Source organism: Rhea americana, unplaced genomic scaffold, assembly GCF_003343005.1.
Source record: "Rhea americana isolate MKP2758 unplaced genomic scaffold, rheAme1 scaffold_223, whole genome shotgun sequence".
NCBI lineage: Eukaryota > Metazoa > Chordata > Aves > Rheiformes > Rheidae > Rhea > Rhea americana.
The window spans coordinates 913,119-930,560 of record NW_028186339.1 but is presented as its reverse complement, the minus strand read 5'-3'; the positions used below and the strand labels follow the sequence as shown (position 1 = coordinate 930,560).

The window sequence follows — 17,442 nt, the reverse complement described above, 5'->3', positions numbered from 1 at the left end:
TCTGCAATTCCAGCAAAGTAAACAGGTTGTGTCATTTATCCCACCTCTTTCCTGTCCCCTTGGAACAGCAAGAATTAATGCTAGATTTTTTTTTTTTTTTTTAAGGCATAATGCTCTGTATGAGACCTGTGGCGCTTGGTGCCAGAGCAGAAGGCTTCCTGCCAGGTTGCTGTGCCCTTGCTGGGGAGCCAGCTGTGCCCAAGGCCTCCTGCTGGGGCAGGTGATGGTGGTGGCAAGCTGCTCACCCTGGTCCCCAGTGCAGGGCCAGCAGTTGAGAACTGGGGTTGGAGGGACATGGCCAGGGAATCCCTTTGGCTGAAAAAGGGCCATTCCCAGCTGATTTACAGAGCCACTGCTACTGAGAGTGCATGGAGCGGACCTCCAAGTGAATCGCTATGAGATAGCTTCGTTTCCCGTTGAAGTAGCATCGCTTAGAGTAAGCCAATCCCGTTGTTGTTTTATTTCAACGGGGCCATTGGAAAGACGGGCTGCCCCGCGGATCCGAGAGCTTCGTCGGCAGTGCTGAAGAGTTTCCCTGATGATGGAGTACCGTTCTTGTGGGTTTTAAGCATCAGGTATCCAATTACTTTTCTGTAGCAAAGCAGAAAGTTCAGAAAGCCCCAAAGCATGGTGCATGTTTTTCCTGCTAATCAGTGCGTAGTGAGTGAAACTGCTATTAATGCTTCACGAGTAAGCTGACCACCCCCACTTTTGACTATTCTCTAACTATTTTGGACCTCTGCCAATTTTTTTATGAATGCTATGTTTTTTCATAAAATAATGYGTTGTTTAATATCACACTGATTTTCCCATCCATTTGCTTGAGTAGATAACATTATTTACATCTCTGCACTGTCAGGATTAACTTTTGAAGTATGAGTTTTTGTTTGACTGTTTAAAAAAAAAGTGCATTTCACAGCATTTGAGTACAGCATAATCGTTTAACTTCCTCATCAACCTCTGTTCCTTATTATCAAAGAAACGTATTTCCAGAATTTTTTAACTGATGCTTTTATTCATATTATTCATGAATTGTTTTGTAGTAAGATCAGCAAATGATGGTAAGTAATTTATTTTGAAGCTAAATAATCTTCCTGTTCAGGGGATTTTAAAAAGAGCGCTTAAATCAACATTCAAGTTACTCTTCAGACTCTGTTTATTTCAACTGGTGATACATTTTCATTGTCTTATTTTCCTACTCACATTGTGATAAGAATATAGAATTAGACCTTCTGGCAGTTGTGGTTCATGCCAGGAAAAAGGTAGATCGATCTGATTTGTTCATCAGCTGCTAATTGAAAACATCAGCAGAATGGTTTGCATTTTAGTCTGAAGCACCAATAATCCCCCCTGCCCCCGAATTTCACAGAAGTGAATATCTGCTTATTTTGGCAAACTGATTTCAGGAGATGCTATTAGGATCTTCTTGGGGGAGCATCAGAGTGTTTTTCTTGGACTTAAAACAGTTTTGAATACTTACGACTACTCGACCAGTTTTCACAATGTGTTGTACTGTAAAGTAATAAATGGCCCAAGTTTTTTACACASTAATTAAAATTCCATTTCTCATGAATTTCTTAATCGAGAGCAAGTCATTATGTGCTTTGTTGATTCTTAAGTGCAAAGATAATTGCAATGGGCAGCATGAAAGTGGTTTGATTATTGCCTGTCGACTCCTGTGAATTCTAATAGGTCTAATTGCATAGCATCAATTCATCATCTCAGCATCGCTTCTTTTTATTATTAGCTCTCTGAATTGTAATGTGCTCGTAAAGAAATGTAGTAGTATATCAGGGCTGACATGGTACCTGGCCTATTGTAATTTTCCTACTTTACCTAATGTTACTATTGAAATTAAAAGTTTATTATACAGTCCCYTTTTCTAGAAACTAATTGTAAAATTTGTCTCCATGAAGAAAAGGATATTCTCTTGCTCAGAATTTGCATTTGTAGTTTTTCTACTAAATGCCAGTGGGGTTTGGTCTTTTTTGTTTGTTTGTTTTTGTTTTTTTTTTTTAATTGTTCCAGATTATTCTCATAAATCCTAGATGTGATGTGTTGGTTGAAAAACATCTGTCAAAGGCTTGTCTCTTTGTTACTGCTGAATATTTTTATAAAGTGAAAAGTAGTCTATATTCAGGTGAACTTTCCAACAAAAACTTTATTATTTGAAAAGTAGGAGAAAAGGAACGATCAGACATACTGAACTTGTGTATCAGGGGAGGGAACAGGGCAGCAAAGGAAAGGGTATGRGTTTTGCTGGATTTTAGTGCAGAGGTACAGAAAAATCCTAGCTTCACTGAAAGAGTTAAGATCTTAATATGTTTTTATTAAGCCTATATATATGTACAAATGTTTGAATTATAAATTGTTAATGAGGAAATTGTATTGGTGAAGCCTTTGAATTTGGCTTTTTCCAATGTATTGTCATCAGACATGGTAGCTACACTGAGAACAGTCATATGTTTAAGGTCATGGTGTTTAATCTTGATTACTGCCAAGCATTTGGCTTGCCTTGAAAAGAAAATGGCTGCAATTTCATGAAAACAATCAGAACTACCCATGTAGGTTTTGGGTTTTCTCTCGTGGTTTTGCCTGACATGCTTGCTTGCTTGTTCCGCTATGTATTGCTCAGCTTCCAAGATCAGGTAAATGGTTTGCTACTTCCCATGCTCTGAATTGTGGCTGTTTGTGAACAAGAAGAGCCAACGTTATATTGGAAGTATCAGTATGTCTTTCTGATATCCCACACAAGGAGAGTCGGCGTTGTGGTGTACCATTCTGCATGTGATCGTCTAGAAATTCTGCCTCATCCTAAGCAGCTGTTAAGATGAATAACGCGCCCCTGCAGATGTTTTCTCTTTGTCTGGAGAAACGACAAATTGCACTGGTGGGCAGTGTGGTCCGAAAAAGACCACTTTGCTTCCATAACAAGCACAATAAAATTTACAAACAGATTTCTCTGTATAGCTCCAAGAAACGGAGCAGCTTGTCTCTGCTGGGTGGAACCTCATATTGGGGAATGGCATGTTGTTCTGACACCTTTGTCACTATTGCTATTAACAACAATTAACAAAAAAACTTTTTTTTTCTTTTTTTTTCCTCAAGACAATACCATATTTTGAAATCGTTGCTACTGTTCCTGGCCCTACTTTTTGAAATTCTCAATTTCTATACCCCTATAACATACTGAAAGAGCCTTAAGTCTGAAACTCCCCACTCGTAAAGTGGTTGCGACAGGCTAACGTGATGCTGGCGTTACTTGGAGCATAGCTCATCCTTATGTGCAGCTGTTGTTTCTTCTACAGMGAGGCTGAGACTATCCTTCAGCAGTTCTTTTAGGTCACTGCATGACTTCCCAAGAGGTTATTTAAGTACATTTTCTCAATTGAGCTGAACAAAGTATGACACTAGTGTTTTTCAAAGGGCTTTTCCTAGCAATCTTATCTGATGTGAAGTAGAGCATTAGCAGTGCGGTAGGCCTCTGCTTGTTGCTAAATGTCTGCTTTGCAGTGTATGTGTTTTGCCCTTACAGAAAAAATAATCTCTTTGCTTCTTTTTTTGTGCACTTCCTCTTGTTGMAAATTCAACTATTTACAGCTTCCATTGGTGCAAAACACTTGTTTATCAAAGCTTATTTTTTCATGTGAATCCACCCAAGCATTACGTTTTGTACAAAATACCATACCACATTTTTTGTTAAATATCCTCATTGGGTACATTTCATTTCTCCACTTGGCTTTTAGATCCAGTACTATAAGCACATTTGTGGTAGGCTAGATGCATTCAGCTCCTTTCCGCCTCAGCGGTACTTTACTGGCTTCCTTGCTGCACTAAATTGCTACCGAAGCTTGCAGCTTTTGCGCCACACCAGCGCAGTAACCTGGCAGTGGAGGCAACCCTCTGGCTTGGTAACAGCCAGTGATAAGCACGTGTGTTTTAACGGGAGAGGAAGTATCCGCTGAGTGGGACACAAGTGTGAGCCAGGCTGCAAAGCTGCCGGTTCTAGGTTACTCACTTTGTTTGAAGGGTTTGGAGAAGCACTAGCTGTGTGTGAATACAGCGTGCGGGCAGGAAGGCTGGGACAGTAAGTTCTCTGCTGGTTTCGTTTTGCTGGGTTTAGACCGCATCTGCAGTGTTACACACAGCGTGCATCGATGCCTGCGACAGTTGTTTTCTGTCATGTTTCATCACACCCTTTGCCACTTTTTCCTCCTCAGATCTGGTGTGCTCATGCCCCTCTGATCTGCTGGGTTTGCTTTTAAGGGGGGTTGCAGAGCAGTGGATTGCAAGCACTAATGATTGCTTCGTTGCCAACTGATACAAGTCTCTTGCAAACTTGAGTGCATCTCTGGGGAAGAGCCTGGGAATGAATGGTCAAAGGAATTTATCACAGATACTCCTTGTGCTCTGCCTTTCCACAAGTTGGTATCTGGAGTATATTGATAGCAGGAGAGCACTTTAGTGTGGTTTCAGCTGCCTAAATTAAAATAAAATTGATGATAGAAAGGGAGATTCCTCTTCCAGGCATGAAGACTTATGTTACGGTTCAAAGAGCTGTCCAGTTACTTCTCTTATCATATTTGTATGAAGCAATTAAAGTGGCATTGCCAACTTGAAATAGAGTCAACTTTTAAAAATAAGTTTACCTTCAGGTACTGTGTAGGTCCCTCTTTCGATTGACAGTGTTTGTTATGTGAGTTTGCAAGAGAAGTATTGATAGCAAAGAGGAAAGTTAAAACATTTTTCCTGATTTTTTTTTCCTCTTTTTTGTTGCTGTGTGAATGGCTTCTAGAAAAGATGGAAGGAAACAACTCTACAGGAGTTGACTCTACTCAAATGCAACTTGCTAAATGTACTGAAAGTACATAAGAGAAATACTTATTTACTTTACTGAAATAAATCAGAGAAGCTATCTAGATGTTTCTACTTGTAAGTAAAGAGGTAGTACAAGTGTGATTTTTTTTTTCAGTGATGCCCCTTAAAATGATAAAATGCTGAAGGCACATTCCCTCTTCAGGAAATGTTTTCTTCAGCTCTGGATTTTTACACTCATAGTGTTTATTTTTACAAATATTTAATGGTTTCAGACTTTCTGATTAGTTTTGTTTTGCTTTCTCATTTTTTTCATCCTTCTGTATGCACTTCTGTTTAGGAGATGGTAAGCGGTAAGAGCAGGATGCATGAGAGTCTCATCCATATTCCAACCTGGTGTGTGTTTGTGGCAAGAAAAAAGCTAAACTCTTCTAGAATGGTTTCTTACGTGCTATATTTTAAAGGTAATCAGACTGATCTGGCTATCAGCAGTTCCTTTAAAAGATGCATGGAAAATCTATGACTTCATCACCTTTTTCTTTTCTTTTTAATGAAGGCAAGCACAATCTTTAACAAACCACACATTTTCTACTGTAAAGACTAAATAGATTAGAGAAGTGTCACTGAAAAAGATGTACTCCAATTTCAGAGGTGGAAGGAAGTTTGTTTATTCTCAAGAAAAGAAGGCATAGAAAAAGAGGATAAAAAATGAGCAGGATAACTTTCTGTGATGTGCTACCGTCAAGGAATTGATGAGCCACAGTAAAACTATGAATACAATATTTTTTTTCCTTGAAACTTTAAATCATGCTTTATTACCTCTTTAAGAAGCTTATAAAACTTCCTATTAAGGAAACAACATTTTTTAAAATCTTAAAAATTTATTTTTTAAAGCTCTTTTTGCCTAAAGTAATTTGATAAAAGAAAGAAAGAAAGAATTAAAAAGAGGTATCTGTGAAGTTTCTGCCTTTCGTAAAAAGAACAGACTTCTTTCAGCTGTAAGGTTGAGCTGCTTAGCAGACCCAACATTCGCAGTCAGAAGCCAGTGACTCAAACCTCCTTTGGAAACTGGTCTGCTGATGGTGGTACCTCCTGCCTGCAGAGGAAAGGAGCAGATGAATCACTTAGGAAACCACTTCAGTTGGGTTCAGTGGCAGGTACAAGGGCGAGAGAAGTCACTGGGAGTCGGAGAAGTAGCTACGCTTTGCCTTGGGCTGTGATAGAGTCAATTCTCAAGGCAAAGTTGCTCCCAGATACCAGGTTGTAGTGTTGGGTTGAGATTTTGGAGCAAATGGATTTAGTCTATGTTATATTTGACCTTATATGTTATATTCTTATCCTAAGAGTGGAGCATGTAAGGTGGGTGAGGAGAAGAGAATGTATTCACATGGAAAAGCAGCACAGAGTGAGTGTCTGTCTTCCCTCAGGGCGTTAAAYGGCGAGTCCCGCACTGTCTGTTTTGGTATGAACACGGCAACATCTGAGCCGGATCTGCGACAACAATGTTTATCTGTCCATTACAGCAAAGCATTAGGTCTTCTGAGGCCCAAAGGATAGTTCAATCTTTTAACATTGGTGTAAAAAAATAATTATCAAAATCTTCTTTCAGATTCTTTTATAAATGCACAGTAGTTATGCAGCAATTATGTTGTTTTGTATGTCTGCATTAGGCAGATAAGTATAGTGCTGGTGCTCTTGACTGGTTACACTGGAATTACACCTGGGATTACCCTGATACTAATGTGTAGTTATGGGTTGTTTGGTTTGGTCTTGCAAAAACTTTTTGTTACAAATACCATCCCTTTCAAAAGAAGATCATGGTAACTTAAAAATGTCTGTGCTCATGTTCATTGTGTTGARTAATTCTTACATCGCAGGTGAAGACCTAAGAATCTGAATGATTCAGTAGGGGGAAAGAAAGCCTTGCAGTGGTGAGCAAACTCTTGTTCTGCAAGAGGTCTATGAACCTGCTTCTGTTCAAGACCCCAATCAAGATTTCTGGTTAAGGTTTCTCATGGCCATTGTAAGCCTTACACATCATTTTGTGATTTGTCGGTGGTTCTGCTGTAGTTCTCTTGGGACGCTGTCCTTTGTTTTAGTGCTTCTGCAACAGTCTCAGCTGAATATTGAAAGGTGCCTTAGAATGAAATATTAGTGTATGCAAATTCTGTTTTGGTTAAAGGAATTTTTTTAAGAGAAAAAGGCTTTCCATGTAATTTGCTGTTTAATATTAGTACTCTGTAGAACCGTTTGGCACTCAGAGGGAATGTACAGAATTTTAGTTCTAAATATAAATCTTTTCTAGGTAGAGCGCTGTTAATCAGATACTAAATTTTATTAATGAAGCTGATTCTTTTTTTCTTTTTTTTTTTCCCGGAAGGGCAGATTTCTGCTTTTAACTATGTGAGACACCAACAGAGGTAACCAAATCTGCTTTAATGGAGCTGGGTTGGACCGTAAGAGCAGCCTGAACGTGACGAGGGGAGCAATGTTTTGAGAAGCAAAGAGCATTAGCTCATTGCTGAGTTCTGGGCCCCTATAATTAATCTAATTTCCAGTCCTGGAACTGAGATTAATTTAAAAAACAAAATATTTTTGCAGCTTTTTATATTTTGATTTGTATTGCAAAATTTTAAGGGTCATATTTTCAAGCTTTTCTTTGTGAATGAGGACTCAAGTGTGCTTAAACTTATCTTGATTTTATGTGCCCTGTCGCTACTCTGTGTTCTTTACTATGCTGTGTATTGTGGTTTGAAATTTCTGGAGACTAGCAGGCTGAAACTGTCTCTTATAAATAAGCACTCTCAACTCGAGGGCAAATCTGTTCAGTTTTAACAGCTAATTGTTAAATTATCAGGCAAATAAAAACCAAACCAACTCCAAACCATCTCTTGCTGTTCAGTAGGTAAGCCGAATAAATGGAGAAGCCACGCGACTCCTGCTTTCCGACATGTAGCAAACACGAACCAAAAGAGAGATTAGGCCAACCTTGTCTGTCGACTTGTCCGTGTGCAAGAGCAATAGGCAGCGAGAGGTGGAGCGCGCTGCTTGCGCCAGGGAGGTCCCTTGGCCTGTGTGTCCTCGGTGAGGAAAGCGTGTGGCAGRTCTGCTCTGCTGTTAGAGCAAAACAACGTTTGCTGTAGCATGAGGAGAACAAAATAWGCTTCAGGAGATGCAATTGCTTGGGTGTCAGGGTGGTGAACGAGCTCTCCGTGTTCCTGGCTTCCCCTGGGTCAGAGCAACGGCGCTCTGCTAAATGACAGCTACTGAGGACGGGTTTCGGCGGCTCCCCACAGGATCTCTTGGGCTCAGCAAATCCATCAGCTCACCTTTTGGGAATATTGTTTTCTAACCAGCCCTGCCACTTCATGCCTAAAATATATACATAACACACACAGGGAACCTGATTAATCATTTGCAATAAATGTACCTTTAACCTTTTGTTGTGCAGACAAAGCTATTTGTATGAAAATAGCTCAAGGTTTTTGCGTGGGTGATTTTTAAATATCATAGCTTTTGCAATTAATGAAACATTGAATTTACCAAAACACATTTAGGTTAATACTTGCAATGTGTTCAAAGGCCTGAACTTCAAATTGAGTAGTGCTCAGTAATTCAAGCCAGAAAATTCAGACTGTCTCTTCAACTGCTGAAAATACATTTTTAAAAAATATTTCTCTGCTGATAAATGATTTGCTTTACATAGTATTTGATCATTATTCGTCAATAGTTTGAATGGTAAAGAGATATAAAGCAAATATGTCACCACTAAGGAGCTGTCATATACAGTGAAGTTTAGCATAGTGAAATGTATAAAAGGTATCTTGTGTTTAAAATATTGAACTGATCTAATCTAGTTTTGGAGACTTGCATTAGTAAATAGTTTAAATTCAGCTATGGTCTTGAGGGATTGATTCAAGTTGAATTTAAATTAACAGTTGTTTATTACACATTGAAAATGGACATTTTATATATAAGTGCATGTCACTAGCACCATAAAATGATGGAGCCAAGCAAATTTGTTTATTCAAGCATTAGGCTACATGTATTCCTTAAGAACAGTAATATTCAGTATGTGAGAAAACGTGAATGCAATTCACTTTCCCATCAGTTGAACTTCAGCTACCCCTTTTCAGGACCAGTGTGGTGGGTGCTTGTTGTGTGTGAATCAACTGGTAAGACTTACAGCTGGAGCCAAAGCGTATGCTGCAGTTCCTTCCTCCTCCAAAGTCATGAAGTTGGTGCTGCAGTTCATGGGCGCAGCTTTCTTCTGCATTTTGCTGGATGCCCGGTGATGGCTCCGCAGGCATGGACAGGGCGAACGGGAGCAGGACGTAATCGATCCTCGCCTCGGTCTGCTGTTTGAAAAAATCATTCTGACAATAGTTTTGCCATTGTTTCCTTCGCAAAAAGTGAGGAAAGGGCATTTGGAAATCACGTCCAAGACCTCCGCCTGGGCTTTGAATCACGGTTGCTTTTCACTTTATGCTTTTGCATAAAGTTGTTTTTCATCTTTGCCTGCACTCTCTGCCCTTCCTCGTGTAGCATGCTGGATGAAGAGCTGTGTGAAAAGCACAACGTTAAGATTTATGGACTGATTTCTTTAATGAGAGCAACCAGAGAAAACAAGCCTCATTTGTCTTTCTGCATGTGGAGTTTGTATGATAAGGCAGACGTGACTTCATTTTGCACTGGCCTGCATAGGAATTTGAGGCGAGAGCTGCTATGGTTTTGAAGTGTTAATCAAATGCACAAATAGCATTTATTTTCACTGATGGCTAAGTAATGAGAGATATGTTTTAAATGTGGTTTGCACTTGCCTACTTTCAATATAGTGCTTCAAAAAACAACAACAAAAAAAAGAAGAAAAACATAACAAGAGATGATACAGACTGCGTGAATTCACACATGCAAATTGGGCGTATAATTGTCACAGCTCTTATGCTGGCCGCCAACATTTGTAACCAAATGTCTGAAAATCAAAGGACCAAAAAGAGGACAGCAAAGTGAATAAACTCTCCTTGCATCAACCACGTGTTGCAACACAGGTTTTAGGAATGGTAGTATAAAAATAAATTGTTCCATCAGCCCAAAAGATACTCCAAAGTGCAGTGGCACAGAACAGATCAGTGCTGATGCCTTCTGTCAGCCACCCTTATCTTCTCTCTGGAAGGATTTCCATAGGAGAAATATCTCCTTCCCTATAAATACTGCTTTAAAACTAAGCAGTTTCATTATCATTAGAAGCGGTTTGATCCATTGMTGTGGCCTGAATCCCGATGAAAACATACCTTCCTCTGGGGCTTGCCACCTCTGCGTACTATTAAAAATGTAAGCAAACATTTCTGCTGTGTATACAGAGAAAGTGATTTACGAACATGTGGATTGCAGCTCTCTTTTAAAATGAAGTTTTTTATCAAAGTGCTTGGCTTGGAGACCGACTGTAATAAATCAGAAGCTTTAAAGCAATGCTGACGGCTTAATTTGGCATGAAAATTAAAATATTACAAATGGTAGCTGAGACATTTTCTCTGAGAGCTGACCATCATGTATTTTAACCTGTTTGTTTTCTTGTTTTTAAAGAAGGAAAAACCCATGAGGGGACACTTTGGGGCAATGCTCTTCTCTCTTGCTCCTGTTTGACCTCATTAACTGCTTGGAGCTCAAAGCAGTGCAGAAGCTGCGAGGAGCACAAGGAGCTATTTGCTAACAGTGATCTTTACCAGGGATTTTCCAGCCAATTCAAATCCTTTTTGGTAATTCTCTGACCTTCTGCCAGTTAAAAAATCTTTGGGGGATGTTTCCCTGTTTGACGCCGTGGCTTGGCTTCAGCCTGCCGCCGTGCTTGTCCTCGCTGCATCCGCTTTGCCCTCTGCAGTCACTTTGCATTCTCCTGCGGTAAAGCTCAGCCCTGTGCAGAAATCCTGTCCGAGTCCTTTACCATCACTTCAGTGTGACCTAGAAGTTGTGTCTGCTGTGGGAAGACGGTGCGCTTGCTGCCTCTGCAGGAGGGTTTTTTTGCCCTGGGTAGGCTCATGTGGAAGACCATCAGATAGGGCTTGGTCTGCTGTGGCCAGCAGAGCCAGCCGCTGGAGGGGTTGGCTGCTGTCACCGGTGGCCGGGCTGGGAGGGCAGCAGCTCTGCGCCTGCCTTTTCCCTTGCGCCAGTGCCTGGAGACCACCGCTCGCCGCTGCAGCCACCCTACTCTGGCACCGTGCAGTTTTTTTTACTTCCTGTTAATTTAAGCCAATGGGCTTTTGAGCAGTTCCACTGGGAAATGTTTACTCTGCCTTTGCCGGTGGTTAGAGGTCTGCTTTCTTCTTGTTCACCTTTCGCAGTTTTCTGTTAATGTTGTTCCACAGCCACTCCTGTATTTGCTTCTGGGCTGGTGTAATGTTTTGAATTTAAAACCTATCGCAGGACCTCTAATGCTGGTATCTGTAAGCGTAGCATGGCCTTGAGTGAGATCAGATTTACTAGCATATTCCTTCCCCTCGCTCAGCTTAGCTCTTTCAAAAGCAAATAACAAGAAAAGAAGTCAGGAGGTGCTTTTTTTCTCTGAAGTTGCTAAAAGCCAAGTGCCAGCTTGCTTGGGTGGAAACCTTGCTTGGAAGGTTTCAACCCGAGACAAACTGCTGTAGCCGTGATGTACAGACACCCGCCATTGCGGCGTTTCCTAGTGAAGGTACTCACACAACCCTATCTCYGCGAGCAAATATTACACTAGTGATGCAACTTCTTTTTCTCTAGGTGTTAGTAGTTCTCAGGTTGTTGTGTAGCTGAAGTGTGCGTGTAAATTGACTGTTCTCCGGATTCGTGCGTAGAAGCTCTCTGCTGGGTTYGATGGGCTGTTACCACCCCTCTAATGGGTAGCCAAAGCCCAAATACCTGCGTCACGGCGCTGGGCCCCCGAACCGCGTTGTGGAGGGCTTGCTGTGGTCTCTGCAGAGCAGAAATCCCCCAGTCTGTCCATCGTGTTCCCACTAGTGGAAATTACTGTGGTTAAAGCAGAAAACTGTTAGCCCTCAGCATGACGGGCTTTTCTTCATAGCAGGTAGGAAGTCCAGCTTCTACAGGTTTCACAGTGTCCTGTCCGGCCGGTTCCTCRGTGTTCATGGCCACTGGGGTTCTCTGGACCACGATCTAAAATGCCAAGTGCCAAAAGCAAATGTCRATTCCCGTCAGGAAAGTGCTGTGAAGGTCCTGTCTGTGCCAGAGGTGTTGCAAGACAGTGGCCTCCAAGAAGYTGTTTTTTTCTCAAGTGAATTTATGAAAGATGGCACCACTGTTTGTCGCTGCTGCTGTGGTTTGCAGGGGACGATTGGGGAAAAAAAAATAAAAAAAAAGGATGTACCTGTTACCGGAACTCACAGGGTGTCCACACAGGGCACCAAAGAATGATGTTTGAAAAATATATGTGCTCGCTACTTGTCAAATGTTTTAAAAAAATAATAATAATGGGTCTGTAGATTTCTCTTCCAGCTTTTTTACTGCAGGCTTTTTGCTTCATTCTTCTGATAGAATTTTATAGACTTCGTTGATTGGCAGCATCTGATTTTGATAAGCCAAGGGGCATGCTTCCTAGTACACTCCCTGACTGTACTTTCTTGTTTTGTTCGTTAAGTTTCTTCAAAGAGAATAAGATACTATTATCTTATTGCATAGTGTCTCGTTCTGCTCTGATGCGAGAGAAAAGCATATACCTTGAATAACTAATGCATCTGTGGGTCAAAACTTTTCTGTTTTTGAAATGTCTGCTGAAAAAATATGCAGCGTATTACATACAAAATTAAGACATATGTATTGTATTCTGGTGCTAAGATTTTTGTGGAGTGAACTTACCCAGTGAATGGATCTTGAAGGGATGAAATAACCACTTCAAATAGTTGTATAGTCCTGAATATTTAAAATATTTATGAAGACATTTCCTTTAACTAGAATTTTGTACATTTTTCTGTTTTTTTCTTCAATTCAAATGTGCTCCTGGTTTGAAATTGAATATTTACAGTTTTTCCATTTTTACTTAATTTGCACAGATACGCGTTTACTATATGTAATTACTAGTTACAATAGTTTTCTCACAATATTATTCATACCTTTGTGCCTAGGTACAATAACAGAAGGAAAGTTGACTTGCATTGTGATTCTGCAGTGTCATGAAATGAGTAATAAACCACCTTAGGAACCTTTTTTTCCCTTTTTTCATTTTTGCAGATGTCATCCATACTGTTGGGCCGATAGCAAGAGGCCATCTCACTGACGCTCATAAAGAAGACTTGGCAAATTGCTATAAATCCTCAATGAAACTGGCAAAAGAAAATAACATCAAATCGATTGTAAGTATTGTATGAGAACACACTATTTCTTCTATTTTGGGTCTTTGTCTCCTTGCTATAGTGTAATTACAAATATAATGATAGGTGTCCAGAAGGAATTCTTGCTGTATGTGATGTGAAAAAGCAAGAAATTAGATACTGTTTAGCCAAAATAATTGTTATAGAAAGGGATATGGATATTTTAGAAAAAAAAAAAAAAAAAAAAAAAAAAAAAAGGCCTGGTAGGAAGCGTACTAGCAACAGTCCTATTATGAGATGAAATGTAGAGAGCTACTCCTATGGCTAATTTTATACTGTTTAAACCTAATAATAATAACAATAATAATAAAGGCTTCAGCCACTGGTCAGGTGCATAGCTCTGTGCAGTGCTGCCTCGTAAACATCTGAGAAGTGATTAATCTGTCACTTATTTTGTGCCCATTAACGTTTCTTCCTAAAAACGTAAGTATTAGTCAAGTGGCACAGTTTATAGCACCACCTCGCCAGAATCCGTCGTCATAAATTTGAAATTGCCTGTTATATGATCTTCCATTTAATTACAAAGGTTCTTTGATTGCGTGAAATACACGTTACACTTCTGTATATTAAAAGGCTAGATTTYCAAAGCCTGCTTTCTACACAGTCCGTGACTACATGCGCGAGTAGCTTGGCACTTTGGTCGCAAAAGCGTGCCCGTGGCGCTCTGTTCAGGCATACGGAAGGCAGCGGTGGCTTTTTCGGGGCTGACGGAGACAGGGCAGAGGCCGGCAGCCCCTTGGCTCATGCTTCTGTACCCGCTCTGTGAACAAGTCCATGCAGAGGTGGGCAAACCTGGCTGAGCRCTGTCTAACAGCTCTTTGGGTAAAGTAAAATCTCAGCATGGAGGATGTACTCGGCTAGCATAAATTGTCATCGCTCTAGTCATGAACGGCAAAGAATCTGGTCTTCRCTGTCTTTATTTTATCCAGGTACAGCTATTGAACGTCATGTTACTCCTAATGAAAGGGTACAGGTCAAGGCTCTAAGGAAACCATTTCTGAGTAAGTGAACAGCTAGGAGGAGTGTAAGGTTATTTAAGCAGAATTTGGGAGGGAGTAGGTGGATTAAATCTGGTGGAAAAAGTCCAAACAAAATTATTCACACTATAAAATCGAAAGAAAATGCTGTTTCTTAAGTGTTTCAAGTAAAACGACAGACTGTTCCATGACGTGATAAAACTTTGTGCAGCAAGAAACTAGCTGAAATCTGATCTGAAAGCAATGCAGGTGGTTAAATATTCTTATATGTATGCTAATTCCTTCCCTCAATTTTGCAAATAATCCCACATTTATTATGGAAATTGTAATGTGATGTGAGCTTTATGAAGTAGAATTTTAGAACAAAGAAAAGGTATTCTTCGGATAGGTGGAATTTGCCTTTCGGATAGGTAGATAATTTATTCTGTCTCTGTATGTAATTATTGGAGTGGTGTGCTTCACAAAGATCAGATTTTGCCCCAAAAAGGAAAAGAAAGGGCATGGCAGTTGGAGTCATTTGTATTCATCTGATGTTGACCTAGTAATACAGCATTTTGCTCTTTCTGTTGTGCTGCAAATACTATAGAGTCAAGTTCAGACTACCTGGGCAAGAAGATTTTTTTTCGGGCAATGCATCATTAGGTTAATTTAGCTGACCTCTACTACCCTTCTAACCCACTGCTGAGAGCATGTTGTAAATCACTTTTTTGTACCAATCCAGAGAGGATGCAAGTTGTTATAGAACTATGACTCTTTAATTCACATTGTAATGGTTTATGCTATTTGCTATAGACTTTTCTGATTAATTCTTTCACCTGTCAAACGGGCAGGTGGCTGCTGGGTACGGAGCAGCTTGCTGAAGATTCAAACTTAGATGCTCATGACGGTGTTCCTTTCTGCAGCCATTAATTTTTATTACCCATTGCATGTTTGTTTTTGTTCCCAATCCACAGAGAGAAGGAGCTGATCCCTCTCCAGCTCTGGAGTTTGGGCTCTGTAGCCCAAACTGCAGCAACTGAAGTCCTTAGCTCTGGATATCCACAGTTTAGTTCCCTAAATGTTGAAATGAGAAGGAAGTTATCATATGACTGTGATTTCACAGCTTTTAGGTTGAATGATAGCTCATATGTTTAGCATATTAGAATACATGTTTTATAGATTATTTGATTAAATATTATTTGGATCATCAGTGTTATATCGAGGTGAAATACTAAGTAATGGAAAACTACTGAAAAGTGACAGTTGAAGAAAATAAAGATTTTGGAGGCGAAGGCAAAGGAGTTGTAGGGCTTTTAGCCTGCGTAGACGTGTGCTACAGAATGAAGGCTGGTAACTATTGCTTACTTCTTCCTTCTTGGAGAAAATAGTGCTCTTAGCACTTCACCTGCTAATAAAATCCTCTGTATTTTCAAAATTCTGCCCGTCTAACCCTCTCTTTAATATTATCCAGCTACTAAAGATAAGTGATACCAAATATGGTTGTTACCTGATCATTTTTGTTTGGGTTCCCCCCCCCTCCTTTAATATTATGCATGTAAGTTAGAACTGAAAGCAACCTCTGGAAATGGTTTGAACTCTTCTCTGAGATTGTTTAACACTCAGTGATGTTTCTCTGTCCTGCTGCGATTCTGATGGGAGGTGGTATGATCTCCGTGCTGTTGCTCCCACGTTTGTCCTTGTTTCCTGCCCATAGGCTCTGGACAATTGTGTGTGTCTTCTGGGGCATTCAGATTAGTGAGAACAAGGTTCATAATATGAAAAAAATTGTCAAATAGATCATGTAAAAAGAAGAATATTAAAACAACTAAGGCAAACCTGCAACGGGCATCCATTAATGCTAATATACTTGCAACTGCTGAGACCAGATGGTGGACTTGGTAACTGCGGGACACTCCAGGTGGTGGCTTGGGATTTAACAGGGAATAATAAAGGTTATTCATACTCAGGGGTTATATGAAAACGAGTGTCATGTTTCAGTAAGAAAAGATGTCCATGGGGGAAATCTCTGCATTATTCCCTTGCTGGTTGGCGGTTGTTGACTGGGCTCCTGTTAGCGATGCAAGTGCTCAGCAGCCCGACTTGGAGGCCACAGCTGCGCCAGCGGAGAGGCGGCCAAGAGCCCGTCATTTGCACCGGTGTTAGGAAGCTTAGCAAGTGATGGAGATGTTAAAGTCGACGTAGCAGATYGTGAACTGTTCTGGAAAAGTCCCAAGCCCGATGATTTCAGTGATGCTGTGGGAAATGAAGGCTATTTGAGCGTCCACCCTAATGAACTGGTCAAACCTGGAGCAATGCAAAATATGTAATTCATTCCATTAAGGAGCAGTAGATTGCTGTGGGTTTTGAGGAGAAGAATATGAAGTGCAAGTGGATTTCACAAGCTACAGCATAGCAGAAATAGAGAAAAGGGAAAGGAAATGAGTCAAATTATGTACAGACTGTGGAGGCTTGTGGAGATCAGGTGCAGAGAACAGAAGTGCTCAAGTTGACTAGAACAGATGACATCAAAGTGTGGACTGGATTACAGCCACAGAGATCTTTGCAGTAGGGAGAAGATAAACAAAAATTGGGAGAAAATGTTACTTATGTAGGAATAAGGAAGAAGAAATCAACTGTGCTAAGTAAGGGTGCATTTTGTTTGCCTTTTTCAGGCAAGCAGACTCATTTCAAGATGATAGATGCACAGGGGCAGGAGGAAGTAGAAGAGTTTTAGAGTAGAGGCTGAGTAAAAGCAAGAAAAACAGTGTTTATGACAAATAAATAGGTACTGATATAGCAAATCCTGGAACATTAAAAGAATTGGCTGGAAGGGAAAGCATGGGAGCGCTAGCAGTTGTAGTAGGTCAGAAAGAAGTGGGAAGGCATTACAGGATTGTAAAAATGTGAATGTGTTACTTAGCTTTAAAATAGAAAAAGCAGCAAGTCTAGAAATTACAGCAAAAATGATAGACTAACTGTTCATATTGTTTGAATGTGAATTATGTCATAGGATTTAGAATTGCTTGAGGCATTATGAATGAAGTGTGGTGATAAATGGCAATATCAAGTTGGACAGAAGTGTTCAGGATGACTTGGGGTGCACTACTAAGCACAGTTTTAATTTAACATCCTTATTAATGATTTTTGAAGAGTGCCTAAACAGCTCATTAATTACATTTACAAATGGTGCTACATTAGGCAGTGTTGCAAACACTAGAAAATGACAGAGATATATGATGACAATTGATTATAAAGACTGCAAATATAACCTCAGCTAGCACCCAGTGCAGCACTGGAAGGGAGTTTGTGCCTTCGTT

General features: G+C 40.2%; 1 protein-coding gene across 3 annotated transcripts in view; it reads left to right on the top strand.

Annotated features, from left to right (window-relative positions):
• Positions 1-17,442, top strand: part of MACROD2 (mono-ADP ribosylhydrolase 2) — an 880,037-nt gene that overhangs the window by 508,910 nt on the left and 353,685 nt on the right. For all 3 annotated transcript variants that reach the window (XM_085305606.1, XM_085305605.1, XM_085305604.1), the window contains exon 6: positions 13,030-13,151. In XM_085305606.1, coding sequence (XP_085161732.1) covers positions 13,030-13,151 — 122 coding nt within the window. The remainder of the gene's footprint in view (positions 1-13,029; positions 13,152-17,442) is intronic.